We start from the raw sequence: 21,662 nt of genomic DNA, 5'->3' as shown, positions 1-21,662 counted from the left end.
AAAAAAGCTACTTGTGAATTGAGCTCAAAATGAGAGTTCCTGTAAAACTTCTGGGCTTCGTTGTCTGGTTATTGTGCTTGAATTTTGGCCAGTGTAGAGGCAAGTATAACTTTTGGTTCATTTAATTGTATTCAAAGAACTTAATTGATTTGAATATAAATGTTCTATTGTATGCACTTTCCAAAACATTTTGTGTGCACATCCATAAGTTAGTTAAATCTCTGTGTAAAGTGTAGTGTTTATTTGTGTGCCTCAGATTGTCTTCGAAGCGACATTATATATGAAAATGTAGTACCAGTTTCAGATGCTTCATATGCTGATGGAAAAACTGCGAAAGTGTTCTGCCAGATAGGTTTTACTGGCATATACATTTTAAAGTGTGAAAACGGAAAATGGAGTGAAAGGGTTGGACGAACATGTAAAAGTAAGAAAGAAAATCAATGTGATCAAATAATTTTTGGGGGATTATTAAACAAATGGCATTATGCTGAGTAAAACGTGTTTGATTTTAATAGAGAAAAAGTGCAGTCATCCAGGGGATGCAGCAAACGCTGATTTTAAACTTTTAGATGGGACAGAGTTTGTTTTTGGAACAACGGTGGTGTATACTTGCAAGAAAGGGTAAACATGTTTTTATGTTTTTATTTCTATTGTATGACACACCATCATTTACGTTTTAACTTTCATTGAACTTCTAAAGAGTTTAAAACATGTTGACAGGTATGAAATGACAAGCAGAAGCAATAAGCGTACCTGCACATCTAAAGGATGGGACAATTCCGTCCCTGAGTGTGAGGGTACGTTTTCTTCACTGTTTGCTTTTGATCTTTACTTTTTGCTTTTGAAAATTTACAGATTTGTTTTGTTGAGCGATTGATTTCTACTTTATTTTCTTGTCTAGCTGTGAAATGTCCAGCCATTCTCACAAACAGAGATGTAATTGCATCGGGCAACACAAAGGAAGGGAATTATGGCGAAGTTATTCATTTTGAGTGTGCATCTTCTGAGAAAAAGATAGATGGAAGCAGAGACATTCGCTGCACAGAGACGGGCGACTGGAGTGCCCCGGTTCCAAACTGCATAGGTTCATTCACTTTAGATTTTTTTTTTCTTCTGTGATCACAAGTTTTTGTGCTTTAACACTTTAACAACTTTAATTATGTTGTTTGTGTATTTGAACCCAGATATAACCTGCACAGCACCTGCATACCGAATGGAGAAGTTAACTCATTTGGTTTAGTTATTAAAAAACTTGTTATTTGTTTGCTTTTGGTTTGACCTTTTTAGTTTTTTTTTTTTTTTTTTTTAGTTTTACATTTACAGCAGAACTTCATTAATGCAGTCAGCATACCAATATTTAAATAAGTTGACAAAATGTAATGATATTATTATTTTATTTTTGTAACATTTCTGGCTGTTTAAGATAGCAATTGAACAAACGCAGTAGTTCTTAAAACATTCAAAATGTGTCTGAAATTCTTATTTTGAGGCTAATTGTATTTATTAAACAGTTTTTTGTTTGTTTGTTATCACTGCTGTATAACTACGTAATCCTTTTACAGCTGTAACTTGTGAGCTAACATCAAACGTTGACGTGAAAAGGGTCGTCCCAGAAGGAAAAACTATTTTCAGAGCTGGAGAAAGAGTGACAATCACCTGCACTGAAAAAACCTGGTTTAAATCAAAAGAAACCAGCAGAAGATTTACATGTCAAGATGATGGGCAGTGGGACTATAATCCTGTTTGTGAAGGTAAGATTATAGAGAAAAAAAAAACACTTCTAGATTTGGTTATTTACTGCATGTTATTTAAAGATCTCAAATCTTATTTCAGTGATTACATGTGATCCTCCATCACGTGACCAACATGTGTCCACCTACTTTTGGAGGACTTGGAAACTGGACGAATCAAAAATTTACGAGTGTGATTCTGGTTATTATAAAAAGGCAGAAGTGGCCACATGCACACGAGATGGATTGACACCAAAACCTCTGTGTGCTGGTATGTCCTGCTGTTAAACCTCACAATATGTGCAAATGATACAAATAGTTAAATCACCTGTATATCCCAGGGTCAATGGACAGGCATATGGCAACGCACTGGTATGTTGTGGTGTTTTAAGAGACTTTTTTTTGTCACTTGTTCCATTGAATGCAGTGATTTTGCAGTGTTTTTTGTATATTCAATTAAATTGTTATATTTATATTATTGCAGAGATTAATTCAAATTAGTATGATGGATATTTGTTTCACAGGAATGTGTGCAAGACCTGATATTCCAAATGCAAAAATTGAAGGAGTTCCAAGACAAAATTACAGTACTGCATCAACACTACGATATAAATGTAATCCGGGATTTGAACCTGAAGAAACTGTTGAAATAACTTGTAATCCCCAGGCTCAATGGACAGGTTTACAGCAATGCACTGGTTTGTAAGATTACTGCTGTTAATTCCACTGAAAGTCAATATAACAGTTTCATTTTTTAAACAGTCTTGAAACTGTTTCCTTGCAGCAAAGCGAGAAGATTGCCATGATCTATCTGTAAAAAATGGGTTTATATATAGTCAATCCTTGAACAAAAAAGAAATCCTTTACTCCTGCAACAAGGGTTACAAACCATTCACTGGAGAATGGTGGAGTTCAGTGACGTGTGTTAAAGGTTCCTGGTCTGATGTTCCTCTGTGCATCCGTGAGTTTAATTATTCTCAGTCTCAGGTGTGAAACAGTACTCAATGTACTCAAACGTGTTCTCTGTTACCTGCCTTTACAGCGGAAGAAGAATGTGGTGCTTTGCCCAGTGTTCAGAATGGAAAACTAAAACTTAAAGATCAAGAAACCGCTGAAGTTGATTGTGATCCAGGATTCATATCAAGTACACCTTCTATAAAATGCATTAGTGGTACATGGGAAACACCAACCTGTAACGGTGAGCTTCTTAAACTGTTATTACATGCTTGAGGAATGAAACCAGTATACAGTGAGCAGAACAACAGAATTTCTGTACAAGCTTCTGTACAAGTCTTTTTGAAGTTTGTAAAATTTTATACATTTATTTACATACAAAACATATGAATACATTTCTATCTCCAATTGTCTCACTTAAAATGTTTTCTTGAAAGATTGTTAGGCATATTTAGCAAATAGTTATTACATCATTAACATTTAGCATGGCATACATTTTACATTTGTACAATCTGTTCTTTTTAATGTTTTATTAGTGTTTTAAATTTAGTACTTATTCATTTTAAGTAATATTAACCTAAGTTGTCAATTGTGAGTTCATATTTTACATTATATATATTTTTTATTTTCAGAGGGTGTAAAATGTGCCATTCCTCCATATGTGGGTAATTCAGGCATTACATCTAAACCTAAAGCATTTTATATACATGGATCAAGTGTTACATACACATGCAGAAGCCCGTTTTTAATGATTGGGAAAAGTACAGTTTTCTGCAGCAATGGAAAATGGGAAGAAACACCAACATGTGAAGGTGAGATTCTGGTTAATGGTTCATTCAGAACTTTTTCTAGACAAAGCAAACATATCAGAAAAAACCCTGATAACCAAAGTCACAGCTTATCTTTAAATGTTTATTATTAAATACGATTCTGAATCCCGGAATTACCATCAGAATTATAACAGTCAAAGTTCATTTGCTCGTACATAACTCTCTTCATTTATTTCAATGTAAATTCTAAGTATGTCTCACTAGTGAACAGGCTGACAGTCTAAAAAGTAATTAGTTGTTTCTGAACAAAAGTCAACATGCTGTACTCAACTCTGCATATTGAAGCCTTCATTTCCTCTCCTTATTCACATCCATTAAAAAAGTTAACTTTAGGGCTGCCACTGACTCTTTTTATATAGATGTATTTATTGAATAATTTATTGATTATTCTACTAATCTTTAAAAAAAAATTGGTTACACTTTGCAATAAGGTTCATTAGTTAATGTTAATTAATGCATTTACTAACATGAACAAACAATGAACAATACATCTACTACTTTATTTGTTTAAAATACAGTAGTTCATTGTTAGTTCATGTTAACTCATGGTGCATTAAATAATGTTAACAAGCATGGACTTGGATGTTAATAATGCATTAGTAAATGTTCAATTATGATTAATAAATGCTGTACATGTGTTGTTCATGATTAGTTCAAGTTAGTAAATGCATTAACTAATGAACCTTATTGTAAAGTGTTACCAAAAAAATTATTATTATTTATTATTAATTTTATAATAAAAATCGAAAATTATAAAAATTGCATCCAACAATCTTTTCTTTGATGCATTTTGATTATATCCGCAACATAAAATGTATAAAAAAAAAATGCATAAAATTGTAGAATAATGTGGCAATTTTTCTAATGTTATAGCTTTATTCCAAAATGGATTCAAATCTAAATTCTACAAACAATACTCCACAACGACTATGTGAAAGATGTTTCTTTGAAATCTTTGCATATGTATTAAAAATACATTATGCAAAAAATAAAAAAAAATATATATTCACAGCCTTTGAATTTATTACTTTGTTGAATTACCTTAAGGCACAAGTTACAGTCTCAAGTCTTTTGTATATGTGCTTTAGTATGATGCTACAACCCCAGCACTACTTTCAAACAACTATTGAATGAATTGAGAACAAAATTAGGGTGCTTTCACACCAGCCTTATTTAGTTCGGTTGAATCGTACAATTCAGTAGTTCGGTGAATGCAGCAATCGTACTCGAGTGCGCACCAAAAGCGAACCAAAAAAGCGTACCGAGACCTGTTTGACGAGTTGGTCTCGATACACTATTAAAAAAAAAAGCAACATTTTGTGTCTGTTGCTTTGTTTCCTGTTAATTGTCATTTTCCCGCACGAGAATTCTGACCAATCAATAAGCAGTTTAGGAACTATGTTTAACAACATCTGGCCAATGAGAGATGTGGATTTTGTCAGATGACTGCATTTTGGTTCTTTTCAACTGGTTTGGACCAAAGCAATCAGTGTGGTGTGAAAACAACCCAAAGACGGCAGAAAATGCAACAATGCATCATTTATTGGCCTTGCATTTGCCGGACCAAATGAAACGTTCGAGGTTACTAAAGTAACCCTTCGTTCCCCGAGGAGGGGAACGGAAGCACTATAAGTGGATTTGATTTGTAAAATCCACGCATTGGGAGGATTCGGATCAGAAGCCGCTTGTCTGGAGAGTATTGAACGGGCCAATGAATGAATTAATTGGCAGCGTAAGCTTGCGCAGGTGTGCGACATCTGCAATTATCTCAGCATATAAGCACACCTGAAGCCAGCAGACGCCATCCTTTTAAGCTGAAGAGACTTTCAAACAGCTAAGGGACAGTCATTATGGCGACGGAGTATAGTGCTTCCGTTCCCCTCCTCGGGGAACGAAGGGTTACTTTAGTAACCTCGAACGTTCCCCTTCGGGGGGAACTTCAGCACTATAAGTGGATTTGATTTGTAAAATCCACGCATTGGGAGCCCATTGAAAGCGCCATAATGACTGCACCTTACCAACACCCCCGATGAGGAGATAGTCAAGCAAGCGTGACGCACCCACATCATGGGGGGCGCGGTCCTCCAACGTGTCCCTGGCCCTAATTTATCCTACTTCAACAGAAGTTTTACGGATTTAGATATATTTTTTGGGAAGTCGTGAACATCTAGATAATTCTAGGAAATACGACAGTACGTTGGGAAGCGTGCAATCCCGATAGGGAGGACGCTGCGGAGGCCATCCGTTACCCAAGGGGGGGATAGATGGCAGAATTTACATATGGACTAGCCCTAAAAGGGGAAGTACGCATAGCAAAAGAGTGGTTAGCGGAGAGGGAAGACACGGGTTATTCAGGGGGGGGACTTAACCGTGGCGGAATAAGCATATGGGATCGCCTAGTGGGGATCACGCATAGCAGGCACCTATACCCAAAACGCGGGCTGACCAGCGGGCAGACCTACAACGTAGTGGGCCAGCAAGTGACTCCTCCGCTGAGTCAGTGCTGGGGGCCACGGAGGAATCTGCAGGGCTCACCTGACAGGGAACTTTACTGACAGATAAAAAAGGCGCACGTACCTCCGTGTTAGGGAGAATGGCGCAGCAAGCGTGTTTCAACACCCTACCGAGTTGTCTCCTCAATCACCAAAGGGTTACCTAATACCCTTGAGGAAACCGGCTCCACTCGCAGATTGTAAAACCTTGCAAATGTGTTGGGTGTCGCCCAGCCCGCAGCTCTACAGATGTCTGTTAGAGAGGCGCCGCGTGCACGCGCCCAAGAGGATGCAACGCTCCGAGTGGAGTGTGCACGAACTCCCGGGGGACACGGCTGACCTCGACTCGAATAAGCGAGTGAAATGGCATCCACAATCCAGTGGGATAATCTTTGTTTTGATACGGCACTTCCCTGCTGCCGACCGCCATAACAGACAAAGAGCTGCTCAGATGATCTAAAATTCTGAGTACGGTCCACATAAATGCGCAGAGCGCGAACTGGACAAAGTAAAGAAAGGGCTGGGTCTGCCTCCTCCGGGGGCAGCGCTTGCAGGTTCACTACCTGATCTCTAAAGGGGGTGGTAGGAACCTTGGGCACATAACCGGGGCGGGGTCTCAGGATGACGTGAGAGTAATCCGGCCCGAATTCCAGGCACGAGTCACTGACCGAAAATGCCTCCAGGTCCCCGACCCTCTTGATGGAGGCCAACGCAACCAGCAGAGCTGTCTTCAGGGACAGAAATCTTAGAGATACTGATTCGAGTGGCTCAAAGGGATCGGATCGCAGACGCGTGAGAACGAGGGCGAGATCCCAAGAGGGCATGAGAGGGGGGCGAAATGGTTTAATTCGCCTAGCACCCCTAAGGAACTGGATGACCAGGTTATGCTTTCCCACGGTGCCGCCAGCTACCGCGCTATGATAAGCGGAGATGGCGGCCACGTAAACCTTGAGAGTGGAGGGCGACAGCCTGCTGTCCAACTTCTCTTGAAGGAAAGAGAGCACAACACTAATCTGGCAATTTCGGGGGTCTTCTCTGCGAGAGACGCACCATTCAGTGAATAGACTCCACTTCAGGGCGTAGGCGCGCCTCGTGGAGGGGGCTCTAGCCTGAGTGATGGTATTAACCACCGCAGTCGGTAGGTTACCTAAGTCTTCCTCGCGTCTAGGGACCACACGTGGAGGTTCCAAAGATCAGGGCGAGGGTGCCAGATGGTGCCCTGTCCCTGAGAGAGTAGGTCCTCTCTCAAAGGGATCCGCCAGGGGAGGGCCGTCGCGAGGAGTGAGAGCTCTGATATCCAGGTCCAGTTGGGCCAAAGGGGCGCAACTAGCAGAACCTGTTCCTCGTCCTCCCTGACCTTGCACAGAAACTGCGCGAGCAGGCTCACTGGGGGAAACGCATACTTGCGCATGCCCCGAGGCCAGCTGTGGGCCAGTGCATCCGTGCCGAGAGAGCCCTCGGTCAGGGAAAAAAACAACTGGCAGTGAGCGTTCTCGGGGGAAGCAAACAGATCGATCTGGGCCTCCCCGAATCGCGCCCATATCAGCTGAACAGACTCGGGGTGGAGTCTCCATTCTCCAGGACGTAACAGCTGTCGTGAGAGCGCATCGGCTGCACGATTGAGCGTGCCTGGGACGTGAATGGCGCGCAGCGTTTTCAGCCGCGGGTGACTCCAGAGGAGCAGACGGCGGGCAAGCTGAGACATGCGGCGAGAGCGCATACCCCCCATGCGGTTGATATACGCCGCCGCCGCCATACTGTCCGTCCTGACCAGCACGTGTTGCCGCTCCAGCACCGGTAAAAAGCGGTGGAGAGCGAGGAACACTGCCAACAGCTCTAGGCGATTGATATGCCAATGCAGCTGGGCACCCTTCCAGAGGCCCGCAGCCGCATGCCCGCGACACACGGCCCCCCAACCCGTGTTGGAAGCGTCTGTTGAAACAACAACATGGCTGGACGCCTGTCCTAGAGGCACACCGGCCTGTAGGAACGAGGGGTCGTTCCAAGGGCTGAGGGCGCGGCGACACAGCGCAGTAACCGAGACCCGGTGTGTGCCCGCGTGCCATGCGCCTCTGGGGACCCGATCGTGAAGCCAGTGCTGAAGTGGTCTCATATGGAGCAACCCGAGTGGCGTGACGGCGGCTGCGGATGCCATATGCCCCAGGAGCCTCTGAAAGAACTTCAGTGGGACCACTAGTTTGCTGTCGAGCTCCCTCAGACAGTTCAGCAACAGGCGAGCGCGTTCCTCGGAGAGGTGCGCTACCATGGTGATCGAGTCCAGCTCCATCCCGAGAAAAGAAATCCTCTGCACGGGGGCGAGTTTGCTCTTTTCTCGGTTGACCTGAAGCCCCAGTAGGCGGAGATGCCGAAGCACCTTGTCCCTGTGCATAATCAATTGCTCCCGCGAGTGGGCTAAAATCAGCCAGTCGTCGAGATAATTGAGTATGCGAATGCCCGCGAGCCGAAGGGGCGCTAGGGCACCCTCCGCGAGTTTGGTGAAGACCCGCGGAGACAGAGAGAGCCCGAAGGGGAGGACCTTGTACTGCCACGCTCGACCCTCGAACGCAAACCGCAGAAATTGGCGGTGGCGTGGAAGAATGGAGACATGGAAATACGCGTCCTTCAGGTCTATGGCTGCAAACCAATCCCGAGGACGAACGCATTGGAGAATGCGCCTCTGCGTGAGCATTCTGAACGGCAGCCTGTGCAGACAGCGGTTCAAAACGCGCAGATCTAGGATTGGCCGTGACCCACCGCTCTTTTTGGGTACGATGAAGTATGGGCTGTAAAACCCACTCTCCATCTCGGCTGGAGGAACCGGCTCGATTGCACCCTTCGCCAGGAGGGCAGCAATCTCCTCTCGCAAGACAGGGGCGGACAGGGGGTTGACCCTGGAGAAATACACGCCCGTAAACTTGGGGGGCCGTTTCGCGAACTGAATCGCGTAACCGAGTCTGATTGTGCGTATGAGCCACCGCGAGGGGCTGGCCCGCGCTAACCAGGCAGGCAGAGCCCTCGCTAATGGAGTCATCGCTACAATCGCTGACGTACCAGCGGTGGGGCAGCGCGGAGTGGGTGTGCTGATCCGGGAAGCACGAGGGTCCCGCGGAAGAGCTGGAGGAGAGCGATTCGCTCTGGCTCCACACCCTGACTCCGGAGAGGGGGCTGGAGGGCTGAGGGAAGGGAGACCGTCCCCCCAGCGCTCGTGAGCCACTGGCGAAGCACGTAGAGTCTGCGAGCCAGAAGGCAGCGCGTCCCAGACTGGCAGAACTCATGCAGTCACATCCGGGAAAGGGAAAAAGTGCTCTTTTACTGATGTTTTGGTGGCACTGAAAAGTACCGTTGTTATCGGGGCCCCGCCCTCCAGCGGGGAAAGAGCAAGTTTCCTCTTCTCCGGATGGCCTGTCTCAGGGACGCTTCGCGGTCCGTTTACCGGACTTAACGGCGCCCTGGGCAGGAGGGGCTGCCTGCTTTCGAGGTGAACGCCGCGCCCGCTTGGCCGGAGGCGCAGGCGGGGCAGCATTCGTTGGCGGGCGCCCTCGGCGAGGAACAGCGGAGGTGGATGGCTCGGCGGGCGGAGCGGGCTTACGGCCACGCCGATAGATGACATTGCCCATCGCATCCGACTGCTCTTTCACCGCCTTGAATTCCTGGGTGAATTCACCGACGGTGTCGCCGAACAGGCCAGCCTGGGATATGGGCGAGTCAAGAAAGCGAACTTTGTCAACGTCGCGCATATCGGCCAGGTTTAGCCAGAGGTGGCGTTCCTGAACCACAAGTGTGGACATCGTCCTCCCCAGCGCACACGCGGCGGACTTAGTAGTCCGAAGAGCATAGTCGGTCGCGGTGCGCAGCTCATGTAATAAGCTTGGGTTGGACCCGCCCTCGTGCAGCTCGGCCAGCGCCTGCGCTTGGTAGCGCTGGTAGGTGGCCATCGCGTGCAAAGCAGAAGCAGCCTGGCCCGCAGCCTTATAAGCTCTGGCTCCGAGGGAGGCAGACAACCTACAGGCTTTGGACGGGAGGCGGGGCAAACCCCGCCACGTAGAGGCGCCGCGCGGACAAAGATTGACCGCGATAGCGCGCTCCATTGACGGGATCGCCTCATACCCCCTGGCAGCTCCGCCGTCAAGGGCGGTGAGGGCGGAGGCACACGCAGCACGGGCAGAGAAAGGTGCCCTCCAAGACTGCGTGAGCCTACTGTGCACTTCCGGGAAGAAGGGGACGAGAGGCTTCGAAGGCTTCGCCTTCTGGTCCTCTACGTAGCACCCATCTAGTCGGTCCGGCCGCGGAGCTGGGGGATAAACCATCTCCAACCCCACGGCCGAAGCAGCCCGGGAAAGCACGGCTAACATGTCCGCTTCAGGATCCGATTTGACAGCGCTCACCTGGCCGGAGGGGGCGAGCGGGTCCGGATCTTCGTCGGACAGTGAAAGCCCACCCTCCGATGCCGCGGAGGACATCTGATCTCCGGTGTCAGCGAGTGTGAGAGCTACCATCTGGTTAGACGGATCACTCTCACCACCCGAAGCTTGGATGGAGCGCCGTGAGGAGCGAGAGGTCCGCGAGCCCGTGGGCGGCGGATTATCTCCCGCTGAAACCCTCAGATCTGCCCGAGCGCCCGCTGCTTTTTTAGAACAGGAGGCAACTGGGGTGGCTCGCTCTCTTGCGAAAGTTAGCCGCGATCTTAGCTGTGCAACGGTCATGGCATCGCAATGACGACATGAACCGCCCGCGAGCACCGCATTAACATGCTGGACCCCCAAACATGCAATGCAGTGATCGTGTCCATCATCCGGAGCCAGGAAACCCCCGCATCCAGAAACGCACAGTCGGAGCGCCATCCTGAAAAGGACGTGCTGCACGACTGTGTTGCTCTTTTAGGAAAGTTTGCAACTATACGCACCGCTCTGGAGGACCGGACCCAAAGAACCGCAGGCAAGGGAGTAACCCAGCTCGACCGTCTGCCACCGCGAAGACCCACTCTGCACCGGGAGACACACTCGTTCGCTCTGAAGTGCTGATCAGCAAGAGGAACCCTCATCGACTCACTCAGAAAGGATCTGAAGCGAAAAGGATGGCGTCTGCTGGCTTCAGGTGTGCTTATATGCTGAGATAATTGCAGATGTCGCACACCTGCGCAAGCTTACGCTGCCAATTAATTCATTCATTGGCCCGTTCAATACTCTCCAGACAAGCGGCTTCTGATCCGAATCCTCCCAATGCGTGGATTTTACAAATCAAATCCACTTATAGTGCTGAAGTTCCCCCCGAAGGGGAACGAACTACAGATGTGAAAGCACACTTAGTTATTCCAATTTAGCAGACTTGTATCCAAGTGTATAGAATGCCACAAATCAATTGAGTTATACTAAAGTACATAATAATTAATTGCATCCAGCATAACATATGCATGTCGAAACCTTTTCTTCTTCATGGGAACTCCAATGTTTGTATTGAGAAAAACATACAGTATGGGAGATTGATTGGCGTTCAGCATGTCAGTGCAGTGCTCGCGGACAGCTCATGCTCTCACTGTGTGGACATGGCTGTTGCGCAGCTAAGATCGTGGCTTTCTAACCACCCCTGTTGCTCCCTGTGAAAGCTTTTAGCACGTGGGCAGATCTGAGGATCACAGTGGGGGTTTATCCTCTGGGTTGCCTCTGGGCCCGCGGACCCCCTACTCATCCACGTCACGCCCTATCCAAGCTGTGAGTGGTTGTGTCGGTTCATCACCCGGGATGCCCGAGCCTTCGCTTGATTACACTAGAGATCAGGCGCCCATTGCGCCTTCGGAGGATGAGCTGTCATGCTCAGATGACATATCAGGTACACAATGCAATGCATCGTCATGGTTTTCGAGTCATACATGATGGCTGCGCTTCCTGGGTTGCTTCGGTGGTGTGGTTGGAGATGGCTTGTCCCCCAGTCTCTCCGCCGGTCTGACCAGATGAGATGTGCGACTGATATAAGATTAATCTTCTCAGTCTCCATCCCCTTCTTCCCAGGGGGGCATAGCAAGCATGCAGGCATGTAGGACATTATTCTCCGGTGTGCTTCTGCCTTTTCCTTTGCACTTTTTCCACTATTCCTCAGGTGGTGGGACCGCCACCTGGAGAGGTAAGTTGACACCCTCCAAGGTGGATGGGTTATCTGTGTCTCACGGCAACAGCCCTCACCGCTGCAGGCCATGCTGATTCAGCCATCCACCAAAGTAACCACCTGGCTGTGCTGCACTAGGGCAGTTCTTTCCTAGGGAGGATGTGTGGAGGATGCTCTGTGCCTCTGCATGAGCATCTGTATTTTTTGATTATTTATTGACTGGCTCATTTTTTTAGTCTTGAACTAGTCAATTATGCACAGGGACCTGGTGCTCTGGGACCTCTGATTGTTGAGGTATCGGGTCAGCCGAGAAAGAGCAAGCTCTCCCCTGGGCAGAGCTTTTCTTTTCTCCGGTTGGAGCTGGACTCTGCCTCCATCAGGGTGTGCTTTATTAAGAGTGCACCAGGCTAGTGCTGCCCTGTCCGATCAATTCAGCAGTTACACTTGGACTAAGTGGTCCTGGGGCATTTGTAGCCGCTATCATGTCACTCAAATTGTTCATGAGACTACTTCAGCGATGGCTTCGCAAGTGGGTCCCCAGATGAGCATAGCACACGGCGTCGCACCGGGTGATCGTGTTGGCGATTCCATATGCTTACTTCAGCCACGGAGTGTTCCCCCTTTTCAGGCGGATCCATGTATTTCCTACCCGCTAGCCAGTTTATTATATGTAACACTCCCCCTTCATAGGGCTAGTCCATATGTTCTTTCTGCCATCTAGCATTCCCTTATGGGTAGCAGGTGGCCTCGGCAGCATCCTCACCCTTCAGGGTCTACCACGGTTTCCCAAAGTACTGGTATAATTCTAAAATACCTAAATTATATTAGCTAGGTAAAAGCACATTTATGACCCCGATCTAAATTCTTCTAAATTATTCCCATGTAATGGTAATTAAAGGAGCTAGGGGACATTGAAAGGTTGCATCTTTGGTAATGCTTGTGCGCTTACGCTACACTTGGCAAACTTCATCAGGGGCAAGACTTGCGTAGCTATTGTGGCGTTTTCCATACACAGTCCCATGTGTCTTTCTTAAGTCGGACTTCCTATGAAGATGAATGTCTCAGTTACAAACATAACCCACATGCCCTGAATAGGGAACGGAGAAGTGTGATCGGCTCTACAGCAATCTAAATGGTTGCTTCACAGGAGCCAGTTGATATAATCTGTTAATGACTAATCGCTGACACCTGTGGAGATGAGCTCTGCCAACTCATTTGACATTTCATTGGCTCGTTCTCTTACTATTCAGAGGGATTGATCATCTAGCAATCTCCCATATATCTTTCTCAAGATACACATCTCCATTCCCTATTCAGGAAACATTGGTTACGCTTGTAACCGAGACGTTCTCAATGAAAGGGGAAAGTACCATCTTTTCTACTGCTCTAGAATTTAAGAAATACCAACATGTAAAGGTTATTTTTAATAAACCCTTAAAAAAGTATAAATGCCATTTATGAAAATCAAAAGACAAATATTTTTAAGCAAGGGAAAATGTTGTGATTATGACAATAACAACTAAATCATTTTTTGATGACCAGTGAAAAAGGAGTATTTAATTTTACTACATCTGTGCTAATATGCTAAATATCTTTAAATGTGGCCTATTTTAGCTGTAATAAACTTTTAATATTGTGTCTACTCATTCTGTGTTCACAGTTTTAATCAAATCAGATGCAAATTAAATTGATTCAGTGCCACAATGATGCAAGTTTCTCTCCCACAAACAGGACATCTCATCTGCTTAAAGCCAAAAAGGCACTTTTATGTTTACTTTTGAAACACCATTGATTGTGTTTAAGGAAAGATTTAGGTCAGTGTTTCACTGGTCTACATGATCTGTATAACAAGCCCACCATCTCTGGACATATAGACGCACTTGTATCTGAAAACATATTGTAAGTAATATATTTTAGACTAGCAAAAATGTAGACAGTGCCTTCTAGTGGATTTGTCATCTGAAACATGCAGCAAAACATAAAGCAACGTATTTTACAATTCACAAAAATATAGCTGAAGAACATTTCCTATAAGCCTGGGCTGGTGAATTATTGAAAATCCTAAACTAAATACAGGTATTGCTATTGAAAATATCAAAGATGACACTAAAATATTAGTAAATTTGATCAAACAAATCTAACTTCAAATCTAAATCTAACAACAAATCTAAATTCGTCTAGCTAAATAGTATATATAATTCCATTCAGTTTCTCCCCACACATTTTTTTTTCCTAGGAAAAGTTGTGCATATTGTTATTAAAGATAATACTATATATATATATATATATATATATATATATATATATATATATATATATATATATATATATATATAAAATACATTTATAATTTTGTATTTACTTCCACCATTAGCAAGGTGTCTTAGGCCACATGAGAATTATATGATACTGGCAACTGATAAAGACACATACCAGGATAAAGAAATTCTGAACTACCAATGCTTGAAGCCGTATGATAAAATTCCAGAAGGAGAGTGGATCTGTGAAAATGGAAAATGGACTGGAGACTTTGTCTGCACAAGTGAGTCACTTAAAATGTTTTGGACATAAACTTAATGAATTTACTTACACAGCCAGAGGTCAAAAGAGTACAGACAATTTGCACACAAGGTTTGATAATTTGTGCAGCCAAATGTTTTAATTAAGTCATAATTCAAAAATCAGCACAAAGTAGTGAAGGGGCAGCACTCTAAAACACCAAAAGTGTAAAATAAACTTGTGGTCTTCAGGGTCAAACATGATCGCCATAGGAAATTAATGGGAAATAATCAAAATAAGAAAATTTAGACAATATTTTGTTTGCACAATCAACAAATCTACTATGGTGCTGAAAAAGGTGCACAGGAGTGAAGGAATGATACTCTTTGTGTGAAATAGACACACATATACAGGGCATGGAATCTTTTGGTGATTCGAAAGGTGGTTAAAGATCATGACTGTAACACATTAACACATACTGTAAATTAGATGCTTGTTTATAGTATTTTACAGTAGTATTATTTGCAGTCATGTTGCTTCTGTAGCTTTTAAATTCAGAGAAAACTCAAACCCCTTCGGGCCCTGTCATACACGACATGACAGGACAACATAATTTGTTGCCATTTTCAGATAAGCACAAACATAATTTTCATATTTTACACCACGTTATTGAAATAGCAAATCTATTTGCACCACTTAGTGGACTGTGGGTGTGCAGGTCTATAAAAGAGGCGTGTCAAGGCGCATTGTTGGCACGTTGCAATTCTGAGAAACTAAAATAGACTACGCCATCGACCAAGTAAAAGCTGGTCTAAAGTCCATCACAGAGAGCTTAATACAAAGAGGATGTACAGCAATACACAATATCTTTATATATGAAAAAATAAAGGATTAAAATGTCATAAAAATTATTATTTACTACTGCTTTCTTCATGTCGAGAGGCTTTTTTTCAGTTTATTCATGACAATTTGCATTTTTATTATATTATTATTAATATTATTATTAGCAGTATTATTTATTATATGAATATTTATATAAGTTTTAATAAAAACTAGTTTAGATTTGTCCACCTGTCAGGTTTTGGAGTTTTGGGTTTCATTTATTTGTTTGCTCGAAATTAAAACTGAATTCAGAAATATTTTTTTAACAAATCTTTGCGCTTGAACTAAATTTCTGTTTCCTCATCCGAGGAAATAAAGAAGTAAAGTGTAGCGTAAAAATAAAGTTAAGAGAAAGTAAGGAGGCCAAATAGAGGAGGCTCGCTCTTTATCCTCATGCTGCAGATGGTCTGTTTAACTGTTTTCTCACTAGTGAAGCGTTCAGCTTTTCCACTTACAAAGTCCACCATGAAAATAGCAAATGCGCCATGGCATAATGCAGCTGACTCTTAAAGGAAATGGGAGATGAGACTCAAAACACACCCATAACTCATGAAGAGAAAAAAAACTAAATCCTGTTAGACCATGCATAACAGCACAAACTATTTTTCTGTCCTTAAAATAGCAAAAGTGGACACTTTGAACACGGCCTTAATGATTTTGCGCCCTGCGCTATAGACTGTGCCTACACTGTAAAGCCCAAAAAGTTAAGGTAACTCAAACCATTTGAGAAGACCAATTGCAACATCTATTTAAGTTCAAAAACTAATCCTAATGAGTACTGTGAACTTAATTTGAACTTAACTTAAACTTGAATTTGAACTTAACTTAAACTTACTCCATTTAAGTTGAAGTAATGATGTATTTAATTAACTCATTACCTTCAAGACTGAGTTCAAAACTTTTTTCAAATTAGTAGAATTAATTTTCACTAAATTTTGAGTTAAATACACTCACTTCATTTGATAAAGTCGACTGACAATTTTACAGTGTAGATTGTTAAAACAGAGCCCTTCGTTTGTAGTCTGGTTCTGAAACATCTCAGTTTGAAGGGCTAAATAGCCTTTTACATTCCCCCTACACTTCCAATCTAAAGAGAATTGAGAACCTCTACCCCTTCACTTGAATGCACAAAACAATGGGGATAAGAAGAGCTAAGGGGCTAAAGGGGTAAAATTAAGATTGGGCCTAACAATAGCCCCTTTCACACATACAGACCTTTCCGGAAAATTACCGGCAATTTTCCGGAAAGGTTGTATGTGTGAACAGGCCCTTTTTGAAAATACCGGTAAATTCGTTCTGGCTATTTTCCGGAAAGAGAAGTTGTAACATTACCGGTAATTTGCCGGAATGCTGTGCTGTGTGAATGCAGAAGGAAGATTGCCGTAATAAGCGCGTCCACATCTAGAACGGGCTGACGTGAGACACCTGCTTTAGCCAATCAGAACAGTCAGACGCATTCACGTGCGCGCGGTTTATGAGAATAAAAGCCTTTGAATATTTTTTCCAGACACCTTTAGCTGCTAGATGTTAGTCAGATAATGTTTCTATGTTCCTTCTTAATGCTGTGTAAATAATTATCGATAAAATGTTTATGATAATCCGTTGTTTGTTTACCTTCAAGCTTTGCGTGTGCCCGTGAGCGCCCATAGCGCCAGCACACACACATATCATGAACATCTCGACATGCGAAAGTGTTTCCCTATGTTTTCATTAGAGTTGTACTCAATACTGATCCATTCGAAGAGTTTGTAATGTAGTCAAATGTTTACAAACACAAGCACAGCCGTTTAGAGGTCATTTCTGGATAATGATGTCAGAATTTACCGGCATTTTGCGATGGATGTGTGAATGCTCTTTTCCGGAAAAATTCCGTAACGTCCTCGCCTGTGTGAACAGCGTTTTTTAAAAATATACCGGTAAAGTAGTTCCGGAAATTTTCCGGATATTTACCGGTATCACTGTGTGAAAGGGGCTAATGATAAGCACGGTCAACAGCAGGAATATTGCTCAATGTCACCTAAAGCTGCATGGTTCCAAGTGCATTTTCATTCTGTTCATTTATTAGATAACAAATGAGGGTTTATGCGAATAATCAGCAAGTGCCTTAATTTTGACAAGTTTCATCCGACTATTTAGATGTGCGCCTTAAGCTAAAAGATGACTTTACGTCTACATGTTCTGTTCCATCTCAGAGATTGAGTGCATGCAAAGAACAGCATGAGTTCCCTTTCATGATTTAAAAACAATGAATGAAGCACATCTCATGCTGCAAAAGTCACATACTGTAGCATGATTTCACTGACTTCCATGGTAAACTGAGCTTTGAGGAGGAATGAATGTGGACTTCTGTTGTATGACGCATATTCAATGTTTTATCTTGATTAATTTTTCATAATCATTGGAGACCAAAATCGAAGTCGGAATTGAATTTGGATTACCTGCCCCTGAACAGGTAAATCCAGCAAGTCATAACGCCAATATTCTGTGCCCATGTTTCTTTCTTTCTATTCTTTTTCATGTTGCCATTTTATCTGACAGGCATCGTAGTAGAGTAACATTGCGATTAACATGAAAAACCAAGTGGATAAAGGAACTACGCAAAATGATCAAGACAGATTTTTTTCTGTTATCAAAACTTGCACACAGTAAATTTACATTAGATGTAACTTGTGTAGTAGCAAAATAGCCAGTGAACTATCAGAAAACTTGAAGATGACAGGTGAGCTGAGCTAATTTAAATGCAAAGCCTTGAGACCCAGAGAAACAAACTAATCTTTATAGAATTTAATAGATGCATTATAGTTTTATATTGTTGGAGATGACACAGTTTGCATACATTTATGAATTATGTGTTAGAGAATCAATATGTAACATTTGAATTATATTAAACTTCCCATGACTATACTTGAAGGCTATAGCGTCAATCTTTTTTGTTTTGTTTTTATTTTGAGTTACTCTCACATCCTGAATATTTACATCATATGCATATTGCAGACCTTCATGTCTGCTTCTGTCTGAAAATAGGCAACGTAATTTTTCCAGAAATGATTTACTTATTTCCCTGAGGAGTGCACAAGTTGATCGGAGGAGCACCACGGCTAATACGGAGAGCTTGTTGGACAGTAAGAAGTGGGGCAGGTTTTACGAAGGGTCACACAGTTCAGATATGAGGGCTTTTTAGTGGTCTATTTATGCTCAGATCTTTATTTTTGCAACTGAAATAAATGCTGAAACAAACTGAAATGTTAGCTGGGTATGACAAATGGGTGAATTATGTGTAAAACACAATATTCAAATGTTTTAATATCATAAAGAATACATGTACACTAAATATTCACAAAAATAAAGTGGGCTCTAATAAACATAAAATGGATTAAAATGTTTCTGTTGTAAATTGTTTAGGTGACATCTGCCCACCTCCTCCTTATATTGAAAATGGAAGTCATTTTAGTAGGAATCCAGATGATAAAATGCCTACTGAGGTATACTATGAATGCCAGGCTTACTATGTGCTGAGTGAGAGAAAGCAATATTACAGGTGTGAAAACGGGAGATGGGAAACCCCTCCGAAATGTCTGAGTGAGTCGTTCTTCTCCAGATGATTCTCTTGAAATACTCAAATCATGAAGTGAACCTAATGTTTGATCAGTTTTATTTTGTCTCTGTCACAGAGCCTTGTCAAATTACACAAGATATTCTTGAAGCACACAACATGAGACCCGATCAACAAACAGGCTATATAAAGCATGGTGACTATGTTGACTATTATTGCCAGCATAGATTGATTGTTAGGACAGGACACTACAAGAAAGCAACATGTTCTGATGGGAAGTTGGAAATTGAATCATGTGTATAGATGTGTTTGTGTATTATCAGATGTACAGGAATAAGCTGAGGTCATCAGATGTGCCTATGGCTAATCTACAGTCATATTTACCAACCTGATAATATTGAGGCTCATTTAATAGGCCTGTTTTCTTGAGGTTTGATTTGATGACCCTGATGCATTAATTGCATTTTTGTTGCGCTGTTCTCATCACTCTCAACTGTTTCAACTCTTCTCTGATTGTTGGCTATCTGATCTTCTCTGCTCTCTCACTCTGTGCTTGATAATTGTTCATTGTCTCAAGCTTCATGTGCAAAGGCAAAAGCATACTCGTCATTGCCTTCTTGTGCATTGGCTCACATCAGTTCTGCACGCAGAGGTCAGCATATTTTCTGTTGCTGTTTTTTCCTGGAGGGTTATTTTCTGTTTGGTTCAGTCCTGCAGCGCCCAGAAGAAAGCTGAATATCCGAGTGCTTTATTTCCCTTTATTAATAAATACTATTTCTGTGATTTATCCCTTGTGTTTGGGTCTGTTTTAGAACACTGGCACAGATATTCCTTCAAATCATCCTTCTTAATCCAACATGGATATCATTAAAGGATGATTACACTTAAGAATTAAAAATTCATCCAGAATGTTCATTTATTTATTTAGTTGAGAACAAATTAAAAAAAATAATAATTGAAAACATTACAGGATTTTTTAGAATTACTATATAGTGAATTTCAGTGGGGGCCAATGGGCTTAAGCAGGAAGGGTCTAAGCAGTCGCTTTGACTCGTTATATATTAGTCATTACATTTAATCAAAAGTTTTGTCAATTGAACTTTCACTTCACAATCTAGCCATTCTTATATATAGATAGATAGATAGATAGATAGATAGATAGATAGATAGATAGATAGATAGATAGATAGATAGATAGATAGATAGATAGATAGATAGATAGATAGATAGATAGTGGTGGGCCGTTATTAACGTTACAGTGAGACTTTTATCAGGTGATAAAAAAATATCACCATTAATCTATTCTCAAAGTTGGGTTGGGAGCTGGGTCTAATCTACGCAAGCTATGATGACTTTCACCTTGATATTTTAGCGCGAGTGTATAACTGACCAGGGAGCCATCTGACAAAAAAAAGTGCCCTTCTGAATCAAATCAGCAGGATGCCCTTCTGGATTTTTCACTTACTTTGAAGACACTACTGACTACGCTTACATGGACATCTGTAATCTAGTTATTTGCCTTAATAGACAATAATATATTTAAGATGTTTACGTGAAGTGCTTTCATGTAAGAGTTCCAATAATTTTGAGGAACTTGCAGTTCACTTTAAATAAAGTTCCACTTTAACTCATGAACTCATAAAGAGTAAGGACTGGTGAGAGTGTTATGGTATTTAATAACGTAGGCTAAAAGGAAAGAAAAAAAACTTCCACATTTGTGTGTGTGCGGTCCTTTACTGACAGCCGTGTGTGTGGATCTTGTCGGTAAATATGGCGAAAAGTCCTACATGACGGTAATAGTGTTTACCTCAATAATGCCACTAATATATGCATACTCCACATGTCTTAGTTCTATTTCTGTTTAGTTCAGTCATGACTTTATTTGGATTAAGGTATTCAAAAATCGCTGTTTTGAGCTTACAGTTCGAAATTCATGTTTAACTAAATAAACAGTTAGTAAACACAAGTACATCTTATTGAACATCATTTATTTTCATCACCAATTATCATAGTAAAACAGTTTCTCAAGAAGTTTGTGATGCATTTTGGAAACAGGAGATGAACCCCTGGTCTAATGTTCCACCTGGCTTGATAAACCCGTTCTCAAAGACTTTTAGTCATTATTTGGGTAGCACACATATTCTGAATGCTTTCGGCAGAATTCAAATGAGCCATTTTAATCTACATTAATTTTGATTAATTCCGAGATAACAGTGAGATTAATCTAGATTTTAAAACATTATCTATACCCACCCTATAATATATATATATGGTTGAAGTCAGAATTATTAGCCCCCTGAATTATTAGCTCCCCTGTTCATTTTTCCCCAATTTCTGTTTACCGGAGAAAAGAGGGTTTTCAGCACATTTCTAAACATAATAGTTTTAATAACTCATTTCTAATAACTGATTTATTTTATCTTTGCCATGATGACAGTAAATAATATTTTACTAGATATTTTTCAAGACACTTCTAAACAGCTTAAAGTGACATTAATGCTTAATTAGGTTTACTAGGTAGGTGTAACGACAGGGGATGACACACACAACTGGGGTAAGATCCAAATGCAGGTTTATTCGTAGTCAGGCAAGCAAAGGTCAACACAGGCACAAACAGGTAAAT

The 21,662-nt window shown here is 42.3% G+C and overlaps 1 protein-coding gene across 1 annotated transcript; it reads left to right on the top strand.

Annotated features, from left to right (window-relative positions):
• On the top strand, nt 1-19,826 carry cfhl1 (complement factor H like 1). Its single transcript, NM_001037703.2, is given in 14 exon segments — nt 1-99; nt 257-424; nt 516-621; nt 721-797; nt 902-1,084; nt 1,563-1,751; nt 1,834-2,001; nt 2,255-2,428; nt 2,515-2,691; nt 2,773-2,928; nt 3,317-3,496; nt 14,480-14,647; nt 18,889-19,065; nt 19,158-19,826. Coding segments are annotated over 14 exon segments (2,178 nt in total). The 5' UTR covers nt 1-29; the 3' UTR covers nt 19,343-19,826.
• The last annotated feature ends 1,836 nt before the right edge of the window (nt 19,827-21,662 follow it).

Source organism: Danio rerio, chromosome 22 (genome assembly GCF_052040795.2).
Source record: "Danio rerio strain M-AB ecotype USA chromosome 22, GRCz13ab, whole genome shotgun sequence".
NCBI lineage: Eukaryota > Metazoa > Chordata > Actinopteri > Cypriniformes > Danionidae > Danio > Danio rerio.
This window is presented reverse-complemented; position numbering and strand designations above follow the sequence as displayed.